Genomic DNA, 16,308 nt, shown 5'->3' on the forward strand with positions numbered 1-16,308 from the left:
TGCGTGCACACACGCACACACACACACACAGAAATGCTAACATGAATAGTATGTGACAGCATGTGGAAAGAGCGTAGGCTTCAGAAGAGGTGGACCCATATTTACATGGTGGTAGACTGTGAATTCCCAAGACCTTACTGTCTCATCTGCAACACCAGGGTAACATGACCCATTCTGCAAGACAGAGTCTGAGTAATGTGTCTGTGGTGATTGACGCATACCTGAGCCCTGTGATCCAGCTGCTTCCTTTACAAAGAAGCTCCCACCCAGGTGGGTAAGGGAGTGTGCAGGCGGCGGTGCCCCCAGCAGTGTTTGTGATGGTGTGGGCTAGGAGGCCACTGGGTGTCTGTCCCTGAGGGGTGGACACACCAGTGCGGTGAAAGCATAAAAGCACAGCTACCCAGAAGTGGCAGCTTATGTTTTCAGAGTAACATGGATGAATCTGTTTAAAAATATTCATTTATCTGGCTACACAGGTCTCAGTTGCAGCACGTGGGATCTTTCATTTGCTACAAGCAAGCTCTTAGTTGAGGCATAAGGGGTCTAGTTCCCTGACCATATTTCAAACTTGCCTGCTGAAGGCATTGGGAGCTTGGAGTCTTAGCCACTGGACTACCAAGGAAGTCCCCACAGATGAATCTAAAAAAAATAACACTGAGTAAAAAATCAACACAAGCTCACTTTTGAAAATGAAAAAATGCATTTATAAAGAAATCAATATTATACATGAATGTGTAAATAGAAGAACATGCTTTTAAACAAATTTTGTCTCCTATAGGAATGGAGGTGAAAGGGGGCCTTTGGGTTGAAGGTAATAAGCCAAGGAGAGGATGACTTCTGCAGTCCGACGATGGCTCATGCTAAGAATGGAGAGATGTGATTGCCTCAATTTTTTATGCTTATGAATAAAAAGCAGACACAAACACATGGAGCGTTTAATGAAAGGAAGGTGCCTGAACACAAAAAGGGCTTCCCTGGGGCTCAGTGGTAAAGAAATGGCCTACCGGTGTAGGAGGCGCAGGTCCAATCCCTGGTCCAGGAAAGTTCCCTGGAGCAGAAAATGGTAACCCACTCCAGTATTCTTGCCTGGGAAACCCCACGGAGGGAGGAGCCTGGTGGGCTCCAGTCCATGGAGTTACAAACGGTCGGACACGACTCAGCCACTGAACAACAGCAAAACCAGGGCAGTAAGTACTGATGGTGTTTTCCAAACTCTTCCTAGTGTTCCAGGAACTACTGGGCTACGGCAGCGATGCTATGGAGGCAGGTTGTTTCATAATGAAAACAAGACAAAGATTTAAGAAGCATAAACTCATATTTGCTTATAAATCAGAAACTGCATCCCAGAACCTTGCGTTAGCCAGAATGCCTTAGGAAGTGTGCCTGGCTTGGACATGCTTCATTATGGAATGTGCTTTCGTTATTGAAATGTTATTAAAGTAAGTAAACAAAGAGCTTCCAGAGATACTGTTATTATCAGGCATGTTACAGAGAGCTGTACTGAAATTAACTCGTGGAACAGCATCTTGTTAAAGGCACGTACTAGTATTTTCATTAGGTAAGATCACCCAAACCTTTGAGTTATAGCTTCAAAAAACCGGGAAGAGCAGAGAAGGGTACGGTCCAGGCTCGGTGTTACGTAACTGTCAGACTCCATGAAACCAAGCTGGGTGGTCTGATGATTGGAACACGCCACATCTATTCCTTAATGATTATTTTAGGACAATGAGTTTCGATGACAGGGATGTGTGGTCATCTTTTTAACCACATAAATGTCCTGGGCCATTATTTTGAAAGTCCACGAGTGACACGCTCGATTTCAGCCTCTCTGCCTGATTAATGCTAAGCCATGCCCTCTCCTCCCTGCCCCAGTTCTGAGGCTTTGGCCCTTGGCTTTGTTTGGCTCCCAGTGTGTGCGGTGCTGTGCTAGTGAGAAGCTCTATACGCTGCCTGAATCAGCAGCCAGAGAATGCACTTCCAGAGAGCTCAGCTTGGGTGGGCATGGGTGGCAAACAAGGTAAGTTAGTAACTAAAATAAATACACACAGGTGCAGATGCAGCTCGGCCCCCTGCCTCAACAGCCTAGAGAATATAAACCTAGACTAGGATTCCGAAAGAGGGGGCAGCTGTGGTCTAGAATAGGGGTCCCCAACCTCCAGGCCTAATGCCTGGCGATCTGAGGTGGAGCTGCTGTAATAATAATCCAAATAAAGTGCACAATAAATGCGCCTGAATCATCCTGAAACCGCCCCCACCCTGGCCCGTGGAAACATTGTCCTCCATGAAACCGGTCCCTGGCGTTAGCCAGAATGCCAGCTGCCAAAGAGGCTGGGAGCCGCTGGCCTAGAAGATGAGACAGGAGGATGGAGTCGTTCCAGCTCCCCGTGGGACTAATGGAAGAAACGCTGCAGGAAAGCATGCACGTGAGGTCAGTGGTCTAGTTGGTCCAGGTGGACGAGGATGTGTAAAGAAATTCCTAAAGAGAGTTGAGATGCCTCTAGCTGCAAGAAACAGAAGACTCAACTAACATGGCTTGAACAAGGAAAAGTTATCATCTTATAGGACAAAAAAGTCCCAAGGCGGGGGGCAGATCCAGGTGGCTCATGCATCCACTCAAAGGTGCGTCCTCAGAGACTCAGACTCTTTCCGTCTCTGACACCCTGGCCTGGTTACAAAGAACTGCTGCACCAGCGGCCACATGAAGGCAAGACAACCCTAAAACGAAGAAGAGGGTTGGTTTCCTCCTGATAGTCTCTTATCAGAAGGAATTTTCCAGAGGTCTTGCAGCAAAGTCGGTTGTCTTACTGGCAAGGTTTGCCACGCCTTCCGATTTTTAAGATTTTATTCATTTATTTCTGCCCCCAACTTTATTGAAGGATGACTGACAAGAATAACTGTATATGTTTAACATGTAGTGATGGGTCTTCCCTGGCGGTGCTATCGGTAAAGATTCTGCCTGCCAGTGCAGGAGAGGCAGGAGATGTGGGTTTGATCCCTGGGTCGGGAAGATGCCCTGGAGGAGGGCGTGGCAACCCACTCAGTATTCTTGCCTGGAGAATCCGTGGACAGAGGAGCCTGGTGGGCCACAGCCCATAGGGCTGCAAAGAGTCAGGCACGACTGAAGTGACTTAGCACGCACGCATGCACCTCACTGTTAAACCTTTCTTTGGTGTATGACGAACAAGCTTAAGATCCATTCTCAGCAACTTCTGAGCACACAGTACAACGCTACTCACCACTGTCACCATGCTGCACGTTAGATCTTATTCTCGTAAGTAAAACTTTTTACCAGCTATGGCTTCCCTGGTGGCTCAGACGGTAAAGAATCTGCCTGCAACGCAGGAGCGGCGGGTTCGATCCCTGGATAGGGCAGATGCCCTGGAGAAGGGAATGGCAACCCAATGCAGTGTCGTTGCCCGGAGAATCCCGTGGATGGAGGAGCTACGGTCCTTGAGGTCGCAAAGGGTCAGACACGACTGAGCGACTTGATGCTTTCCTGTTCTTTTCTCACTGATGTGGGATACAGAATGCCTCAATTGGCTTAAACCAATCACGGCTTATTCTTGAGGAGTGGGAAGCCTTTTCTGAAGGACATTCTACATGAAAACTACACCTTGAAATCCATCTCTCAGCACAGAATAGGGGAATGGAAGGGAAGGACTGAACAGCAGGCAATGAACATTTTTAAAAAATGTGCTATGTGGGGAGAATTTGAAGGTGTCCGAAAGAGGGAAGACGTGCTTGCTGGAGTGATTGTGGGTGAGAGTTTCAGCGGTGGCTGTTAAAGCAGCTTGGGAAAGGGAGGGCAGGAGACCTCTGAGAAGAGAATTGAAGTCAGGAGACCGAGAGCGAGAGCTTCCAAAGCCAACATGAGCTCCAAGCAGGCAGCCTGGAGCCCTGACTCTGTGAGCCCTCGGGCTCCCTCTGATCTCTCCTCAGTGGGGTGTGCAGGGCCTCCGGGACATTTCTGCCCTTTCTCTGGCCCTCCTAGCCACCACCTTTGGCCTCCTTCGTTGCAGTCACATGATACAAATTTCTCTTTCAGGATTTTGAGTCCCTGCTCATGTTTAGCCTTCTGTCAGTAATGATCTTCCTTTATGTGTATACCTGGGTGACTTGTTTCATTCTTCAAGGGGGGTTAGGACATTGCCTCCTCCAGGAAGTCTTCCTGGGACTCTTGGGTTAGTTCTGTCCCCACAGAGCTTCCTCAGTATTCTGTGTACATCTGTGTATCATAGATATTTAGTGAATTGGTCAGGGCTGGTGCTGGAATAAAGCATAAAAAGCAAACTCCTTGCTTTAATGGAGATTGTATTCCAGTGAGCAGGTTAGGCAATAGATACGCGTATAGTCCATATACATGTTTTATTTATATAAACAAACATAGACATTGCTTATATTTACATTAAGTCATGTATATATAATGCATAAAACACAGATTTATAATACATGTGGTAAATATATTAAAAAGTGCAAGACTAGGCTGGGAGGGGGGTGCCTCCCTGGTGACTCAGTGGTAAAGAATCTGCCTGTAATGCAGGACATGTTGGTTAGATCCTTGGTTTGGGAAGATTCCCTGGAGAAGAAAATGGCAACCAACTCCAGTATTGCTGCCTGGAGAACCCCACGGACAGAAGAGCCTGGCGGGCTACCATCCATGGAGTTGCAAAGAGCCAGACATGACTGAGCAACTGAGCTGGAACAGTACAGAAGGCAGAGACTTGCACCCTGACGCGCTACTGCGTGCAGAGGCTGAGAAAGGCGCGGCTGGAGGAGCCGGTGATGGGTGAGAGAGAAGCATGGGCAGGAAGTTGAAGGAAGAAAGTGTTTGCTGGCAATGGGCCCAGAAAGTGGGGCATCCCTGAGGCCCCGAGTGCGGCTCGGCTGTCTCTGCACTCGGCGGTGCTCAGCAGGCGTTTGCGGGCTCCTTCCTGATGCGCCGCTGTCCGTAGAGAACACTCCTTTCCAGCGTCTTTTCTTTCCTCTCAACTTCTCCTCCTTTCCTCCTTTTTTCCTGCTGTCACGCGGGGCTGAGGGCTTGGTCCACCTTCAGATAGCATGACCTATTTGCTAGGATCCCCTTACTTCTGTGGAGGAGACCAGAAATAAGGGTCACCAAGGAGGTGAAATGTGCAGAGAACGCCATCCGAGTTCGCCCCACTGTCTCCCACCTTGCTTGTGCAGGAGTGAGAGGGTGGAGGCTGTGAGGACGGGAGCTGCTGGGAGGATCTCTTTTGGCTGGGCTGTGTAGCTCCAGGACTTTTCAGTACAAATTCCAGGACAAGGAGAGCCCTTAAAGCCTGGAAAACAAGAGCCAAGGGGTCCCATTCTTCGCACTTTTGCTCCAGAAAAATTAGCTGTCACTTTTAAATGTACACAAACGATAGAGAGAGAGCTTTGAAGTCCTGGTTGAAGAGAACAATAAATCTTCTCTTCATGAGAATAAAAAACTACTGTGAAGGCCCCTCCCCCATTCTAGCATTTATTAGCTCCTCGGAAAGTGTGACAACAGGCTATGAGGCAGTGGGCTCAGACGCTTACATACACGGAATGTCATAACTGAATGCTTGATATCAGCTTTGCCTCCAGGTATGCCTGAGATATTTTTTTTCCCTTCCATTCTCAGGTAGGGCTTTGCCTAAAATGGACTCCCTCAGCACAGCAAACGTTGAATTTTGTCTGGATGTGTTCAAGGAGCTGAGCTCTAACCATGCAGGAGACAATGTCTTCTTCTCCCCGCTGAGTCTTCTTTACGCTCTTAGTATGATCCTCCTGGGAGCCAGAGGGGACAGCGCAGCGCAGATGAAGAAGGTACTGGGCACAGCAGGAGTCCCGGGTGGCCTGGGGTCTTCCTCAGGACGACTTTCACCTCTATACCCAGGAAACGCTGCCGTCTTGTGAAAGAAGAACCACATGTGGACAAAGCATATTTCTTACTTCTAATAGCTGAGATAAAGCTATACCTTACGGTGCAAATAACACAATGCGTGCCACGTTCCATCTCTTTCTTGCCATCAGCGCTTTCACACATAAATGACTGAAATTTACTTTCATAGTCTATCCTTACAGTGATTTAAACATGCCAGAGAACACGTATACGGTACGATTCTTGCCCTCTACAATTTTAATTTACAATAAAATGGGTCTCTATCAGAAACGAACACAGTGTTGTAGAATAATTATATTCCAAATGAAAAAATAATGGAGTTTAAAAAAATGGCCAAATTCAGTAAAAAAAAAAAAAAAGACTGTTTAAAAGTTATCTAGTTTTTTACAGTGCTCATTTATGCATCTGAAGCCCTGTGTGTTAGGGGTAGGAATTGTTATCCCCATTTTACAGATGGGGAAACAGAGGCTGAACTGAGACTAGGAGAGAACGGGCAACACAGCTGATATGCAGTGGGTTCCCGCCGTCCATGCGCACATACGCATTCACACGTCTCTATACGTGTGTGTGTGTATACGGCTTCCCAGGCGGCCCTAAGGGCAAAGATCACCTGCGAAGGCAGGAGACACAAGAGACGCAGACTTGGTCCCTGGGTGGGGAAGATTCCCCTGGAGGAGGAAATGGCAATCCACTCCAGTATTCCTGCCTGGGAAATTCCATGGACAGAGGAGCATTTTTTTTTTTTTTTTCTGTGAGAAGTCTGGAAGGATACCACTTAACAACTCCCAGGTTATTTGCACATCTTATTATTGCTTGTCCTTTATTCCATATTTTGATGCACTTTTAGCATTTTCTGACATTTAAATAAATAATTTACTGGGAAAACATGCAGCATTTGCGCAGCCCCAGAGGAGCTGTCAGTGCCTGCCTGGAGACAGTGGCGGAGGGGCTGAGGAGTCTGTGAGCCAGAGCTCAGGGCCTGGGGCCAGACAGGCAATGCGGGTTGGGCCAAGTGGATTAACCTCATGAACTCAGTTTCCCTAGCAGAAAATGAGGATAATAGTGTCTACTCTAAAAGTTATCGGGAGGATTAAGTAAGATATGCAAAAACATTAGTTCTTACTAGGTCTTTATCTGAAGTGGAAAAACTTGTAACTGTTAGCCTCTATAGACTGTACGTTGCTTCTGATGCCAATCTATCTCATTTTTTTCTAGGTACTTCACTTTAATCATATTGTAGAATCATCAGGACCAGAGTTCAAGGACTTGGCTAAGGTATGATAATATCTCTGCTGAGCTGTCAAATGCTCTTTGATAAAAGAGCACCAAGAAATAATGCAGTCCAGGCGCTGAGTGGCAGAGCACTTTACTGATTCATAAGCGCGCGAGGGATGGACCCTCGGTTTCCTCCTTTAATCCTCCTGAGGGTGACTGGCCGATAGGATTAGCGCTATGATAGTGACAACCACAGTGAAGCCCCCAGATTTTTATCACCCGCGTTTGTCGTCCTCGTTCAGCTTGCTGTTCTCTTATGGACTGTGCCCCACGGTGAGTCCGCCAGGCTCTTCTACGTAGGGTCAGGTCTTCAGGCCAATGAGGGGACTGAGACAGGACCCGATGCTTTACCTTTTAATTCTATAGCAGGAAAACAGGGCCTGATGTCACCCAACCGCGTGCTCCAGGGCTGCGGTCTCTGTTCTTTCTAAGAAAAGGGTATCTTTTGACGTCAAAATCAAATAGAACTGCCACGTATATGCTTGACTGTGATGCCTAGAGCCATAGAGTGCTTGCCTCATGGACCCTTATTGTTAGGAGATTAGAACCCATAGTTTGGGAACATTCACTTTGGGCAATATAGGCATGAACCCTACAGTTTCCATGAATTCAGATTCATCAAAGCCACGGGGAGAGGGGAGGAGGGGTGAGATGTATGGAGAGAGTAACATGGAAACTTACATGACCATATCAAAATGGATAGCCAATGGGAATTTGCTGAATGTCCCAGGGAACTCAAACAGGGACTCTGTACTAACCCAGAGGGCGGGATGCGGAGGGAAGCAGAGGGAGGTTCAGGAGGGAGGGGATATATGTATACCTGTGGCAGATTCATGCTGAGGTCTGACAGAAAACAGCAAATTCAGTAAAGCAACTATCCTTCAATTAAAAAAGAAATAAATTTTAAAAAAGCCACATGCTTAAATGAATTTCTTCTGTGATGGACAGATGGGTGTGTCAGGTCAGTTCAATAAAGAGCTCAGTATTTGATTAAATGATCACATAGAAAATGAAGACATTGAAAGGAGCATGACCGATAGAGAAGGAGAATGATTCTTTAGGTTCAAAGGCAACAGTCAAACTCGGATCGTCGCTCTGAGAAGCCCCACTAGGATCTCGTCATTAGAATGTCTGGTTTTGGATTAAACCTCGAGAGCCGACAAGCCCCTGTGTGTTTGCGGTAGTTTACAATTCTGCACGCGGTCTGCAGCCCAAGTCCCAGAGTGCCGAGGTCACTGCGGGAGAGGAAGTCTGGAGGAGGAGAAGGCTTCCGGCTTGCCAGCTCCTGCTTTGCTCATGTTCACAGCCCTTCTATTCAGAGGCAGATGCCTTGCTGTCTGGTTATTGTTTCACATTATTTATACTCTCTAATGGCAAGAAATCAGCAATTTAATGCTCCATTCTTTATTTACTGGTGCTTCAGTGCAACCGAGCTGGAAGGATCCACTCAGAGTTGGGAGCCCTTTTCTCCCAGATCAATCGGCCAGACTCTAACTACACCCTCAGCATCGCCAACAGACTCTACGGGACAAAGGCGATGGCATTCCATGAGGTGAGTCCCTTTGGAACAGAGGTCAACAGCTTTCTTGGCACCCTCTGAATTTCACATTATAAAATAAAATGAAGGGTAAGAAGGGTCACACGATGTTCATCTTCAAGAGATTACATTTGAGTGGAGATAGAGCCTCAGTGAAATGGTTTTTACCAAACTCCTATTTAAGGTTGTGAAATGTCACGTAACTTCTGGCAAATAGCCGATGTTGTCCCAGAGTAAGGTGAAGGATGAAGCACAAAACAAATTTGGTAATAATTATCCCTTATGAACCAGAAAGAAAACAAAACGTATGTCTCATCTCTTTTTCAAAGGTCCCTAATGGCAGAATGTTGAGAGTTGATGGAAAGCACACTGAGCTGGGAGCCAAGAGAGCTGTTCCCACTGAGGCGTGACTTTGGACAAATCTCTTTCACCTGTAAAATGAGAGGGTTAGACTACGCTCTTTCCAGTTCCCAAATTCTAACACTAGGGAGGCCACTTTCCAATGGCATTAGCATATACAGCTTTACTGAGTGTTTATTACGTGCTGGTCATTCTACTTAGTCTCATCTATTCCTTACACGGTCCTGTAAGATGTAGTTAGAAAATTGTTATCAATTCTACAATCATGAAGCAGATTCTACAAAGGCCACAGACATAAAGTGACAAAGCCTAGATTTGAACCCTATCTAAACTCATCTTCCTGTATATTAAATGCTACATTATCCTGCAGCGAGTGAGGTGAAATCCTAAATTCAGTGACACAGCTTTGGTTTGACCAGTGTGACTTAGATGTCAATCAACCCTGAATATTCACTGGAAGGAGTGAAGCTGAAGCTCCAATACGTTGGCCACCTGATGAGAGGAGCTGACTCATTTGAAAAGACCCTGATGCTGGGAAAGATCGAAGGCGTGAGGGGAAGGGGAAGACAGAGGATGAGATGGTTGGATGGCATCACTGACTCAATGGGCATGAGTTTGGGTAAACTCTGGAGATGGTGAGCGACAGGGAAGCCTGCTGTGCTGCAGTCCATGGGGCTCACAAAGAGCTGGACATGACTGAGCGACTGGGCAAGGAAACCTAAATGTCAGCTGGGTGAAGCGAGATGCAGCCTTGAATTCCTAATGTTCTTCCCTAGCCTGGGTTGCAGGCTACATCTTATACTCAACAAGATTTGGATTATCAGAGTTTTTGCAACTTAGTGTGGCCCATCTTGGTATCATAGATATTTCGGAGGTATTTTCTTCTATAGCCCTAGAAGCGTAAAGAGAGCGTTTACGGAGAGGACCTGAAGTAAGGGGATTAAAACTGTGGGCCCCTCTCTCATTATTTTCTCTCCCTCAAAGCTGTCGTGATCTGGGCCTAATTATAAATAGATGTTGACTTGAGACAATGATGATTACATCTGACATGAGACGCTGACTTGAGAAGCTCCCCATTAGTTTCATTAGATTGTCTTGGTCTGTGTCAGAAGATACTGATACCCCAGGATTCTGTCTGGAAAAACTCCCACTGCTGTGAGCTGTCATGGGCTGTGAGCAGTCACGTAAGCATGTTCCAGCTGCAGCTGGATGCAGCTCAGGGCAAGAACTGGGTCAAGGGCCAGATTTTACTCTCAGTTAAGCTTTCCCTGGATTCAGGCACAAAAAAACCCAGTTAAGCAGTAACTTTCCTTACACTATTTTTTGGTGTTATGCAACTACCCTCTCTTTTGCAGCGATACTTACACTGCTCTGAGAAACTGTATCGAGCCAGGCTGCAAACTGTTGACTTTGAACGGTCTGCAGAAGAAACAAGGAAAGCCATCAATGCTTGGGTTGAAAGTAAAACTGATGGTGAGGATAAGTCAACCACATGTCTCCAAACTTTATTTGAGCTGTGTTGGTAAACTTGCTGAGTTAACGTTAAGGAGGAAGCTAGATGCGTTTGTTTGTATTAGCGTTCTGGCCTCAGTTTGGGGCTCTGTGCCTAGAATAATGCCTGGCACGTAAAGGTTTTGTAAAGCTTTTGAGCATAGACTGATCAGTGCTGTCTGTCATCACGGACCCACATGCTGTGTATGTTTAGACTGTTACCGATATTTTGTCATTAATTTGTGTATTTATTTATTTATCCATTCATTTGTGTATATACACACACATGTATATATATAGTCAAATGATGTTCATCATTGTTGTTACATGCTAGGTATTATGTTTGGTCCAAAAGTTCAATAGAAATGAAAGCTCTCATCAGGCTTAGAGTCTGATATTTCATATACCTTTGTTTCATATTGTATGATAGATTATATTCCAAAAAAATGCTATAAATTGCAACACTCCAAAATGCTCCAAGAGGGCTTGGTGTTCCATCTTGATCAATATATTTACAGCAAGAAATTCTTGGTATAGTTTTATAAATCCTGATTTTTCAGATACATTTTTATTTCAAATGTTGGCTTATATGCTTGTGATACACTAAGCTTAGCATACGGAAAGGTCCAGTGGATCTTTGGAATATGTAACATATTTGCAATTGGTGAGGTACTGGTAACTATAAAGCCTGATAGATATTAGAAGTAAGACACAGGAAATGATTCCGTGGTGGCTCAGATGGTAAAGAATCTGCCTGCAATGCAGGGGACTCAAGTTTGATCCCTGGGTCAGAAAAATCCCGTGGACAGAGGAGCCTGGCGGGCTACAGTGCAGGGGCCACAAAGACTGGGGCACAACTGAGCAACTGGCACACTGTAGGGATGATTCTAGAATTTTGCAAAAAGCAGTTCTGTATAAGAAACATATGACTAGCTACAAGACTGGTTGATTCATAGCTAACATACTTGGTATTCCTTGAATGCCAGCTTCTGATTAGAGGTAACAAAGCATTCAATATTCTTTGAAATAAACTTCGTTTGACAAGAGCATGTGTTATGGCCTCAGATGAGGGAAGGCTTCTGGCATCTCAAATCTGTAATTAGCCTTAACAAAGGCTCCAAATTTCTTGTAACTCTTCAACTCTCTACTAAGTTCAAATCCAAATATATTATTTATTCTTTTTGTTTCATACAAGGGAAAGTCACTAACCTCTTTGAAAAAGGCACAATTGAGCCCTCCTGCGTCATGGTCCTGGTGAATGCCATCTATTTCAAAGGACAATGGCAGAGTAAATTCCGGGAACGAGAAACGTTTAGAACCCCTTTTCAGTTAAGTAAGGTGAGCATTTTATTTTCAGGTGGATGATCAATTTCGGAGAATGCCATATCCATTAAAGATAATTTAGAAAGTTTCAGCGGAAATACTGGTTCTAGGCCTTGTGTTTCCTCGAATTTTGTTTTTGTTGCCCCTATGAAGTAATGGTAACCTTTCTCACAGGGCGCCTAACAGGGTGATCAGGAATAGAAGGAAGTCCATCCTTTTCTTACTGTTCTTCTGGGTCTACATTCTTCCCAGACATGCTTTCTCTAGCAAATAGTTTCTCTAGAAACACAGCAAAGTTAGTTGAACTATTTTTCTCCCAGAAAGTCTCTAATCAGATCCAAAAAAAGGAGATGATCCTATAATCTCACTTTCCCACATAAATCACTTTATCTAGAGACCTTGCCTTTGTTTTGGGGAAACATATATGTTATCATTTTTATTAGTATGTATATTATCTGAACACAGACATTTTAAAATTAAAAAAACTTATAACCTTTGCAAAGCAATGTAATACAGGGTGCGTTTTGTCATTTCTGTTTCACCCATGCCTTTCTGGTGCTAATGCAGTTACCCTTTGAAAGGAAAATCAGTATGCGTACCTGTACACACACAGATGTAACTGTACCATCTAATTACAACCTTTTGTTTTAAAAACATAGGGTAAAAGTGTAACTGTGGAGATGATGTATCAGACTGGGAAGTTTAAACTGGCCCTCATCGAGGAACCACAGATGCAGGTTTTGGAGCTGCCCTATGTCAACAACACACTCGGCATGATCATTCTGCTTCCAGTGGGCACGGCTGACTTAGACCAGGTGAGGGTATGAGAATGCTAGTGTGCAGTGAGAACACGGGTGTGTGTGCGCACACAAACACACGCACGCACACACACACACACAGACACACACGCACACACAGACACACACACGTGCACACACGCACACACAGACACACACACACACACGCACACACACACACGTGCACACAGACACAGACACACACAGAGACACACACACGCACACACACAGACAGACACACGCACACACACAGACAGACACACGCACACACATGCATGCGCACACACAGACACACATGTGCACACACATGCACGCACACACAGACACACGCACACACAGACACACACGCACACACACACGCACACAGACACACATGTGCACACAGGCACACACAGACACACACAGAGACACACACGCACACACACACAAACAGACACACACGCACACACAGACACACACACATGCACACACACACGCACACACAGACACACACACACGATGTATATTTCATGACCATATAGTGCTGCCAGTCACGAATTCTATCAGGTTCAGCAGTTCTGCCCAGGTGCTGTGAGAGCAAAGCGTGGACATCCCGAAGCCCCTGACTTCAGGGTGATGTGTTCAGGGAGAGCAATCTGTTCTTACATTAAAAAAAGGGCATCTGGAGGCAGAAGTACCTGTGGTACCAGTACACACACACACAGATGCACACATACACACACAGACACGCACACAGACACACACGCACACACTGGTCATTGGGCATTTGGGAAACCCCTTTCTATAGCGGGCTTCCCTTGTGGCTCAGGCAGTAAAGAATCCGCCTGCAATGTGGGAGACCTGGGTTCGATCCCTAGGCTGGGAAAGCAGGGAAGTCTTCTGGACGTCCCTGGGTTGGGGTGTGTGCTCTGGAGCTCTAGGAAGAGCAGCACAGCCCCGGCTGTGAGAACGCGTGTGGCAGAGGTGCGGTCACTGCAGGGGAGCTCAATCCTCTGGAGGTCTGCGGGCACAGAGCACTTGGAAGCAGCTTAGAAGTGATCTTTTTTACCTTTGGGCTGTGCTGTGAAGTGTACGGGTTTGGAAGGGTGGGGTTTTAAGCACTGGATTGCCAGGGACATCCCAGAAGTGGTTTTTATTGAATTGTGATTCTTTTATTTAATTGTTCATTTATTCATACACCAAACATTGAGTGTCTACAGCATGCTAAAAATTCTGCTGTGTTCTGGAAACACAGACAAATCTGAGGTTACAACACAGAGTTGAATGTGTAAGGAGCGCTGTGATAGACCCTGCAGAAAGCCACGTGGAAGCTCAGAGTCCAAAGCTGAGTGAGGAAATCAGGAAGGTATCTATAGAGTCACCGCGATGCCAGCCTCTCCAGATAAGGAGGAGATGAAGGAACAAGGGCAGTACCTGCTGCTCAGCCAGAGGAAAGGACACGTGCCAGGGCCTTAGAAGTATGCGGTAGCGAGGTGGGTCTGACATGAAGTCATGGTAACTCGGATCAGGGCAGAAAAGTACAGGGGAAGAGAGGCTTAGGAATGAAAACTGCCTTTATTTTAGGTCTGATTTTATACTGTCAGGATGGGGAAAAAAGTACAAAAAATTTTCAACTCTTGTAATAGATTGATGCGGTGTAACATACTGGTTTGGAGCTGCAGGGAGGTCTGAACAGAGAGTTTCAAATGACCAAGGGTAGAGTTTGAAGGGCTTCAGAAACTCTTGAAACTGGATGTAGGGTGAGAGGTCTGAGTTGTGAGACTGCTTGGGGGGAAATCGGAGCATAGACCCAGGAACTGCATTGCTGGGTGAAAGCAGAGTACATCCGGGGTTCAGAAGCTTCTGGCACAATGAGGGCAGGACCTGGGGTTAGAGCGGTGAAACCAGCTCACAAAGGAGACGTGACTCACGTTTCAGGTGTGTGCGCCCAGAAGAGATGGTTGAATTCATCCAGGAAATGGGGCACAAGGACTTCACGGCAATAGAGGGAGTTTAAGAGATGCCTAGCTGCTGAGGAAATGAGGCAGAAGAAGCGTGCAGGACACACATAGACAAGTTTGGTTATGAAGCATTAGTGAGAGGCAGACAAGGGAAGAGGGGAGGTGTGGCCGCACGTGGGGTTTTTGTTTTTTTCAGACAGGGCTTGAGCACATTTTAAAGGTAGGGAAGAAGCTGATGCTGAATTGTTGACGCCGAGAGTTAGGGAGCAAGCAGCGTGTAACGCGCAGGGCCTGTGTCCAGCTCTCGTGGCCCCACCCATGTCTTGTCTCTTAGGTAGAGAAGCAGCTGAACTCGAAGGCCTTTCAGGAATGGACCAGCCCGTCCAACATGGTGCGGAGGGACGTGGAAGTGCATCTCCCGAGGTTCAAGCTGGAGATCAAGTATGAGCTCAGCTCCCTGTTGGAGTCCCTCGGGATGACAGGCATCTTCAGCCAGGTCAGGGCAGACCTTTCTGGAATATCCCCAGTCAAGGGCCTCTTTGTATCAAAGGTCATCCACAAGTCCTATGTGGAGGTCAACGAGGAGGGCACGGAGGCAGCCGCGGCCACTGGCGATGTCCTGGTACTAAAAAGACTTCCCATCCGAGCTCAGTTCGTGGCAAACCACCCCTTCCTGTTCTTCATCAAGCACTTTCACACCAACACAATTCTCTTCTGTGGCAAGCTGGCCTCTCCCTGAGCAGAGTGGGTGGAGCAAGGCTCAGGGTCACAGAGGACGTGCAGTGCCCAACCTCGACTAAAAGCGGGTCATCCCTCACCGTCCTCCCTGCCTCAGCTTGCTCCTCTGAAAAATGGGTCTAGGACATCTCCTAGCTTATCTCATGAGTTGGTGAAGCCTCAGACGAGGGTCATCACAGAAGAAGCTATAGCTACACACAAGCCTCTGTCTCTCATCTTTGGGGCCTCGTTCAAGTGCTGTCCGGGTGATATGATCCAGCCAGCGGGACATAGTTTAGAAGATTAGATTTTCTCGACTTGTCTGTGTCACTGGGCTCTTGGCTAAGTGGTCACTTTACCTTCGGAAGACCGATGTAAGGGCTTCAACTTTGGCTGGGTCCTAAAATCTGTTATTTTTCTTGTATGTGTAAATATAACATCATGAATTCTGTATTGACTATAATAAATACATGAAACGCCTTAAACTCTTGGAGGATTGTTAGCACTCTGCAGCGACTCAATACATGTGAGAAAAGACTGGGTAAGTGGAAGCCTGATTCAGCGCACAGTTTAGTAGAATCTTTGGCTAAATCTTTTCAGGCTCTAAGTTGAATCAGAGCCTCCCTTCTTCCCCTCCCTCCCTCCCTCCCTCCTTCTCTTTCTCAATAGCGTTTAGTTGCTTAGTCACTAATTCATGTCCAACTCTTTTGCTACTCACGGACTGTAGCCCTCTGGGCTCCTCTGCCCATGGAATTTTCCAGGCAAGAATGCTGGAGTGGGCCGCCGTTTCCTTCTCTAGGGGTTCTTCCCAACCCAGGGATAGAACTGGTATCTTATGCATTGGCAGGTGGATTCTTTACTGCTAAGCCACCAGGAAGCCCTCAATATTCACAATAATGCAATAAGTAAAATTCACAACAGAAAAAACCAGACATCAATCAGAATATTTCATTAGAAAAATTTCTCAGGGACTTCCCTAGT

The 16,308-nt window shown here is 46.3% G+C and overlaps 1 protein-coding gene across 3 annotated transcripts; it reads left to right on the forward strand.

The window, feature by feature from the left end:
* The first annotated feature begins 5,643 nt into the window (after window positions 1-5,643).
* Window positions 5,644-15,812, forward strand: SERPINB11 (serpin family B member 11). 3 transcript variants are annotated; one of them, XM_069568887.1, is made up of 7 exons: window positions 5,644-5,818; window positions 8,347-8,393; window positions 8,586-8,714; window positions 10,415-10,532; window positions 11,746-11,888; window positions 12,533-12,688; window positions 14,945-15,812. In XM_069568887.1, the coding sequence occupies exons 1-7, from the start codon at window positions 5,644-5,646 to the stop codon at window positions 15,347-15,349; spliced, it is 1,173 nt and encodes a 390-aa protein (XP_069424988.1). In that variant the 3' UTR covers window positions 15,350-15,812. The 3 variants fall into 3 exon arrangements, with proteins under 3 accessions (XP_069424988.1, XP_069424987.1, XP_069424989.1); XM_069568886.1 differs by lacking the exon at window positions 8,347-8,393 and adding an exon at window positions 7,103-7,162 and having other exon boundaries at window positions 5,644-5,811; XM_069568888.1 differs by lacking the exons at window positions 8,347-8,393; window positions 10,415-10,532; window positions 11,746-11,888 and adding an exon at window positions 7,103-7,162 and having other exon boundaries at window positions 5,644-5,811.
* The last annotated feature ends 496 nt before the right edge of the window (window positions 15,813-16,308 follow it).

This window comes from Ovis canadensis, chromosome 23 (assembly GCF_042477335.2).
Source record: "Ovis canadensis isolate MfBH-ARS-UI-01 breed Bighorn chromosome 23, ARS-UI_OviCan_v2, whole genome shotgun sequence".
Taxonomy (NCBI): Eukaryota; Metazoa; Chordata; class Mammalia; order Artiodactyla; family Bovidae; genus Ovis; species Ovis canadensis.